This window comes from Argentina silus (assembly GCF_951799395.1).
Source record: "Argentina silus genome assembly, chromosome: 14".
Classification (NCBI taxonomy): domain Eukaryota; kingdom Metazoa; phylum Chordata; class Actinopteri; order Argentiniformes; family Argentinidae; genus Argentina; species Argentina silus.
In genome coordinates, this window is record NC_139668.1 from 5752985 (window position 1) to 5760484 (window position 7500).

A 7500-nucleotide genomic window follows, 5' to 3' on the forward strand; every position below is an offset into this window, starting at 1 on the left:
AGCTCGGCTCAATCCATTTATCTGACAGTTAGTAATCTCTGGCGCCCAGACACAGCCAGGGCCATGGAACAGAGAGAGAACATACACGCACGCAGGCGCGCACGCACACACACACACACACAAACACAAACACACACAAACACACACCCAAACACACCCTCCTTGGAACAAGGGAACTCCACATTTTCCAACTTGGCAACTCATGTACCTCTGAGATCTCAGAGTCTCTCACTCTGAGCCATCTTGGAACTAGCCAATAGGGAGCTCTACGCTAAATCCTATGCTAAATCCTTGCAGGGAAGCTCAGAGTTTCCGAGGAGCGCTTGAATGTACCATTAATTATGCCCAAGCTTCCCATCCAGCTGTGGCTGGAGCTGTACACAACAACATCTGTTCTCCAGCACCACTGTGACCCGGAATGTCCCCCGAACCCCAGGAAGCTAGGGCTGGCAATTGTTCCCCACGTAGAGACACGTAGAGACACCCACAGGGAGACAAAGGCTGTGTGTGTGTGTGTGTGTGTGTGTGTGTGTGTATGCGCGTGTGATGGACTAGGGGCATGTTAGGGCATGTTGGGGCTGTCTGAGTCCACAGAGCTTAGAGAAAGCACAAGCACGCACACAGACACTAACACACACAAACACACACAAACACACACAAACACACACAAACACACACAAACACACACACTGATTGGAGGCTGATGGACCACCTGACCAATCAGTTTGGACTTTATCGATCGTCTCTGATGACCAGTAAATGAGCGTGACGCTGCCCATTGATTGGCTGTCTGGTTGAATTACACACACTCTGTGTTCCATCGCGGCGTGGCAGAGCCAGTCAGAACACACACACTCTAGATCACCATGCTACTAGATCACCATGCTAGAAAGGACACATTTTGGCTGTACGGTCAGATCTGATGAGAGAGTAGGTACACTAACTCATCTCAAAGAGGTTGGGGTTAAATCAAAGATTAATGGTAGAGTGAATGATTTAAACCCTCAAGGTTAAAGGGACAGTTCACTATTTTACACCTTATATAGTCAGATGGTTCCTTACCCTGAAAGTAGTCCAGGCTTTTGGCCAAGAGACCATAATCCAGGGTTCAGAGTCGTTTAAATAGCCACTACTAATTTCAGCTAACTCTAGCCGCCGATAACAAATTAACTGTCTGATTTGGTCGGATGGGTCTTTGAGGTGATTTGAATCTTGAACCCTTGTCTGTTGTCACCTTTTGCGAGCGGCGGTTAAAGGTAGCTAAGGTCAGTCGTGGCCATAGACTACTTCCAAGGTAAGGAACCATCTGACTAAGTGGTAAAATGGTGAACTATCAGGTTTAATGGTTAAACAGCGTGTCGTGGTCAGGGAGCACCGTAGCCCGGTCCCCTGTCCTCTCCGGCATGGCCAGATAACAACAAGCCTTTATCAGACCCTCGTCTGCTGCTGGTTGCTATAGTAACGCACGGGCGTGGGGGGGTTGGTGCTGACTCTGCACTTTGGGTGTCCTATCAGACGTCATCAACGACCTCAGATAACACACACACACACACACACACACACACACACACACACACAGCAAACACCCCACACACACTACACACACACACACAACAAACACCACCCCCCCCCCCCCCCACACTACACACACACACACAAAACAAACACCACACACACAATAAACACTACACACACAGTACTGGGTCTAGCAGGTTTGTAATGGTCACCTGGTGCAGCATGCAGCATGTAATGTTCTGATTGTCAACGCGTGGCGGTACCCTGGTACGAACACATACACAGCAGGAGTGTAGAGGTGAGGGCAAGGATATGCACTGGTTTCAGTGGGTACCCTGGTTTAAAAAAGGTACCCTGGTGGCAATGGTATACTGGTGTTAATGGGTCCAGTGGTGTTTGAGAGTGAAGTATACTGGTGTCTCTAACCGTCTCTGTCATCCACAGCTGGAGCAGCAGGAGAGCACAGCACTGCGGAATTCCCCACCAGCACAGACAGGCTATTAATAGCGCACACACGCACGCATGCACACACACACACAGACACACACACACACACACACACAGTATGCATACAGTAACACACACACACACACACACAGTACACGGGCAATACGATGTGTACACAACACATACAGTGCACGAATGCACTGTCCTTACCATTTACACAAACATACAATATACACACACACACACACACACACGCACAGTGTGTGTGTGTGTGTGTGTGTGTGTGTGTGTGTGTGTGTGTGTGTGTGCGTGAGACAGCGATCTCAGATAGATTAGAAGGGATTATAGTGAGGAACACAGCTGCTGTAGGTCACATAGCTATCAGGATCACAATGCACGCACACACACACACACACGCACACACGCACACACGCACACACACACGCACGCAGTGGAGGAGAGCTATGTGCTTGTTTAAAGAGGAACAAGTGCAACTTTGGGAAATGTGTCTATCTGATCTGAGACGGAGAGCTCAGAAAAGGTCAAACTGACAGTTTGTGTGTATGTGTGTGTGTGTGTGTGTGTGGCCATCCTGCTACCCAATATCATCTCCGAAAACGCATACGCCGCATCTCAGAATCGATCGGGCTTCCCGAACATACAGTAGTCTGTTCAGACCGTCATGACAGAACCGTTGATTATTTCCAGAGATTTGCTGGATTCTCCAAACTTCTATCTGGCGCTGCAGTGGTGGCGGGGGGTGGAACCATGTGACGTTGGTCTTGTTTTCGCTCTAGCTCCGCCCTCCCCGAGTGAGAGAGAGAGGTGCGCTCGCTGACAGACGGTCCTCCAGAGTCAGAGAGGTTAAGGCACATAAACAGATTTCCCAAATATGCAGTTGTTCCTCTTTAATGAGTAACCCTTTAACTGTGGGTGTGGGTGGGTGTGTGTGTGTGTGTATGTGTGTGTGTGTGTCCATTTGACTCACCTGAGTAGAAGCTCTTTCGGAAGCTTTTTGTTAATGGGGGCTTCATCGCTGTTCGAGAACACCTGCAGGGAGGGAAACAACATTGACATTTGAGATGTGTTTGTTTAAGAGTGTGTGTGTGTGTGTGTGTGTGTGTGTGTGTGTGTGTGTGTGTGTGTGTGTTGGGGGGGGGGGGGGGGAAGCATAAGAGAACGACAAGACAAGTCTCTGTCACCATGGTAACAGTGAAGGGCCCCAATAAGCAATAGGATGAGAAAGACAGAAATCTTCATCCACCCACAATCATCCTCATCATCCTCATCATCCTCATCCTCATCAGCAGCAGCACTGTACTCCACTCGCTCATCCAACATCCCTACAACAACCAATCAGGCCGCACGCCTGAATACACGCATTCCTATTGGAGCAGCACATGAAGTGTTTGTTCCACTGGTCTATAAGTGCAGTCTTTTACACACAAAAGCACTCTCTCTCTATTTCACGTGCACGCGCGCACACACACACACACACACACACACACACACACACACACACACACACATACACACATACACACATACATACACATACACATACACATACACACACACATACACACACACATACACACACACATACGGCCTACTATCTATTTGTACCAACCGCAGCCCCCTATCATCTTAGAGATAACAGGCCCCACAAACACATTAGAGAGCTATTTATTTAACCGTCACACACATGAACACTGATAGCTGCTATTAGCAATGTCCACTCAGCAAACCCATCTGGGGGGGGGGGGGGGGGGGGGTTCAGCTTGAGATAGGCTGTTCTGTACAGCTCTCATACACATACACATCTCACTGCCTATAGGCTAACTGCTAACAAACTAGCCTTGGACTGTTCTGCCCAGGCCTGCACAGCTTAACCAACTCGATTACTGGTCAGTTGTTGATTGGCTAAGAACATATTGCACACACACACACACACACACACACACACACACACACACACACACAGACACAGACACAGACACACACAGACACACACAGACAGACACACACAGACAGACACAGACACAGACACAGACACAGACACATTTATATTTTTAACATTTAGCAGACGCTTTTATCCAAAGCGACTTACAACAAGTACATTTGTCTAAAGTAAGTGAATCATCTATACATCAGTCATCATAAGAAAAACAAATCTATGCTAGGACCAGAGGCCATTGGCAGTCACAATGCTACACCCAAACACGATTAAACCCAGGCCTCCCTGTGTCACCTGGCTCTGAGCTACAGAGGCAGAATGTTCTAGATCAGGTAGTCCTTATTCATCTGAGAAGCTCAATTACTGCACACAACTACACACCCATACACACACTCTCTCTGTCTGTTCTTCTGAAAGACACACACACAGAGACACACACATATTCTCTCTCTCTCTCTCTCTCTCTCTCTCAGCAGAGGAATCCCTGCTGCTGCTGCTCCACACACACACACACACACACACACACACACACACACACACACACACACACACACACACACACACACACACACACACACACACAGGAGATATAAGGGTGTGAGAAAACCCACTGAGAGACGAGAGGTTGATGTAGGAATGTTTGAGTTACAGCAACCTCAGTGACATAAACAGCCCATAGCAACAGAGAAAATACAGAGGGAGAAACAGAGGGGGAGTGAGGAGGAGAGGGACAGAGAGAGGAGAGAGGGAAGGAGGGAAGAGAGCACAGAGGAGGACAGAGAAAGTGGTAGTGACAGAGAGAGGTTGAAAAGCGAGGGAGAGGGAGGAAACTACAAACTTAAAAAACATTCACTAAAGTTTGTTTGAAGGTTAACAGTGAACACCCCTCCCTCCCTTCCTTCCTTCTTGCCTCCCTCCTTCCTCCCTCCCTCCCTCCCTCCAGCTCACATGCCTCTGATCGTGTTTGCATCACCACAGAACAGTGACACGGTGGTCGGTCTGGGCGTGAGTGCACAGCACAACAAAGACACCGTCTCTCTGAGCACCGCTCTTCCAAGAAACACAAGTTTTCTCCAAGATGCTGGTGGGGGCGGGGGGGGCAGCACACTGTGTTCCAGAGAACCAACCTCAGTGAGTCGAACATACGAAAGGAGGCAAGGGTTTGTCTTCGGACGACTGCTGACAGGCCCAAAAACTAGAGCCTGAAAACAGACTCAATCTGTGGAACCACCTGAGGGCGTGTCCCAGGGGAGGCCGGCGGAGGTAGAACATCGGAGGACGTGGCTCATTGTAAACGCGTGGAATGGAATGAGGAACGGTTTCAAACACGACATGTTTGATACTATTCCATACGTGCGTTTTGACACCGTTCCTCATTCCATTCCAATGAGCCCGTCCTCCGATTACTACCTCCACAAGCCTCCCCTGGGTTGAGAGACACTAAACCCTTATTAACGCTACCCAAGCCAAACCGAGCCGAGCTGAACTGGGCTGGCCTGGTTATGCATCCACCACAGTTGCTGAAACCGTGGTGGGAAGTCCTGCTACTTGAACAGGAGCGCTGGTTCCCTGAGCCGGAGAGGCGGCATTCCACAGCAGGGAGTTCCTCTCTCTGTTAGCCGGATGGACCAACACAGGACCCCGGAATACCGGAACACCGCTAGAGTCAGAAGGACATCTCCTAGGAGTTATTCTCCCGACTCCTTCTCTCTATCAAATACCTCTCTCTCTCTCTCTCTCTCTCTCAAAAACAAACACACCTCTCCTATCACTCTTTCTCTTCCTCTTAAACAGACACACCTCTCTATAACACACACACACACACACACACCTTTTCTCTCTCTCTCTTAAACACATATCGCTCTCTCAAACAAACACAATACACACACCTCTCCCCTCTCTCTCTCTCTCTCCCTCCCTCTCTCTCTCTCTCTCTCTCTCTCTCTCTCAAACAAAATCCCATAACAGGGCCGTTTCCCACCATATGCTGGTTTTCAGCCTGTTTCTAAGAGGCTTACTGAGCTACATTGGGAAATCCACTGAGATGGCAACACACACTACCACCCTCTGTTCACTCAAACACACACACACACACACACACACACACACACACACCACACACTCTGTTCAGAAGCCTCCCATACCTGAAAGAGAATGTCAAGTGCTATCACGTCAAACCATGCCGTTTAATGAGGTATGTGTGAAGATGAGTGATGATACCACACACACACACACACACACACACACACACACACACACACACACAAACACACACACACAAACACACACACACAAACACACAAACACACCTGGGGAACATAACCCGTTGGACAGGAGTTGGTTTGATGTTTGATACCGTGCAGTTCTCAGGCCAAGAAAATGTCAACACAGCCCAACATAATCATTATGTGCCGCAGGTAACGCGCATGCTGATCGGGGACAACGTTGAAAGAGGACCCGTATCGTGACGCATGACAGTGACAGTTCCTCAAAGTGAAGAAACCAAGCAAACTGTTTACGACATACGTGACAGCCAAACTAGGCTCGTTATGTCACATAGAAGCACACGACATTTAAAGGCCATAGGCTCCACACAGCATGTCCAAACCTCTGAATCCAAGATATTGAGGTTGACAGCTGTCTCGGCCCCAGCCCCTCTAGAGTATAAGCTCCAGCCCCAACCCCAGACCTATCTCCCCAGCCCCCTGCGCTCCTGTCCCGCAGTCCTGAGCTCCGTGTTGTCGCTGTCAGCTGGTGCGACTGAACAATAACAGGATTTCAGATTACCCTTGACCAACAAAAGCCTCGGCTCCCTCCAGCATGTAAAATTAGAACAGTGCACGGTCCAACACACACACACACACACACACACACACACACACACACACACACACACACACACACACACACACACACACACACACATATGCACGCACGCACACGGTGTCGCCCTACGGAAAACCTACAACCGCTCATATCAGTTTACATGAACACTCCTCGCCCATTCTGTCAGGTTTCGTACCTCGAACCTTGTCTTGCTGATGCCATTCATGTCTGCGGCGCACGTCGCTGTGTGTTACCGCACACACACAAGTCTAGGGCGAGTGCTGTGTTTGGCGAATGCCGTATTGTTTTTGTCGCCTGGGTCGGTCGGAGCAGAGGCCGAGCTGGGCACTCTCCCCTGCCTGCGGCGCGGCTCCTGTCTCCGGGTCGGCAGTGACGGTAGTCCGGGGCGGCCTGGAGGAGAGGTTGTCTCGGAGCCCGACGGCTCACCAGTCCGTCTCATCCCAGAGCTCACCAAAATAACAATAATAACATGGACGAGCTGTGGAGTGACTTCACTTCCGCCTCCCTTACCACTCCAGCGCAAGTCAAGTGGCCTAAATGTGTCCGGAGCGCGCTGTAACGCATGAAAACGCGAGGGAATAACGTCAAGCCACTTGTCAAATTGTTTGTATTCTATCCCATGGATGTTGGACGATGATCCGTCGTTTATTCGTTGCTGTTATTGGGGAACTAGTTGCCTCCCGTTGACAGGGGAAGGGGAGGGCTGTGGTGACGTCAATCTGCGGGAAAAGCAC

The 7500-nt window shown here is 49.6% G+C and overlaps 1 protein-coding gene across 1 annotated transcript in view; it reads right to left on the reverse strand.

The window, feature by feature from the left end:
* Window positions 1-7448, reverse strand: part of fbxl2 (F-box and leucine-rich repeat protein 2) — a 14415-nt gene extending 6967 nt beyond the window's left edge. Inside the window, exons 1-2 of the mRNA XM_083684587.1 lie at window positions 6942-7448; window positions 2951-3012 (exon numbers count right to left, since the gene is read on the reverse strand). Of these exons, the coding sequence (XP_083540713.1) occupies window positions 2951-3012; window positions 6942-6971 (92 nt within the window). The 5' untranslated portion in view covers window positions 6972-7448. The remainder of the gene's footprint in view (window positions 1-2950; window positions 3013-6941) is intronic.
* Between the last annotated feature and the right edge of the window lie 52 nt (window positions 7449-7500).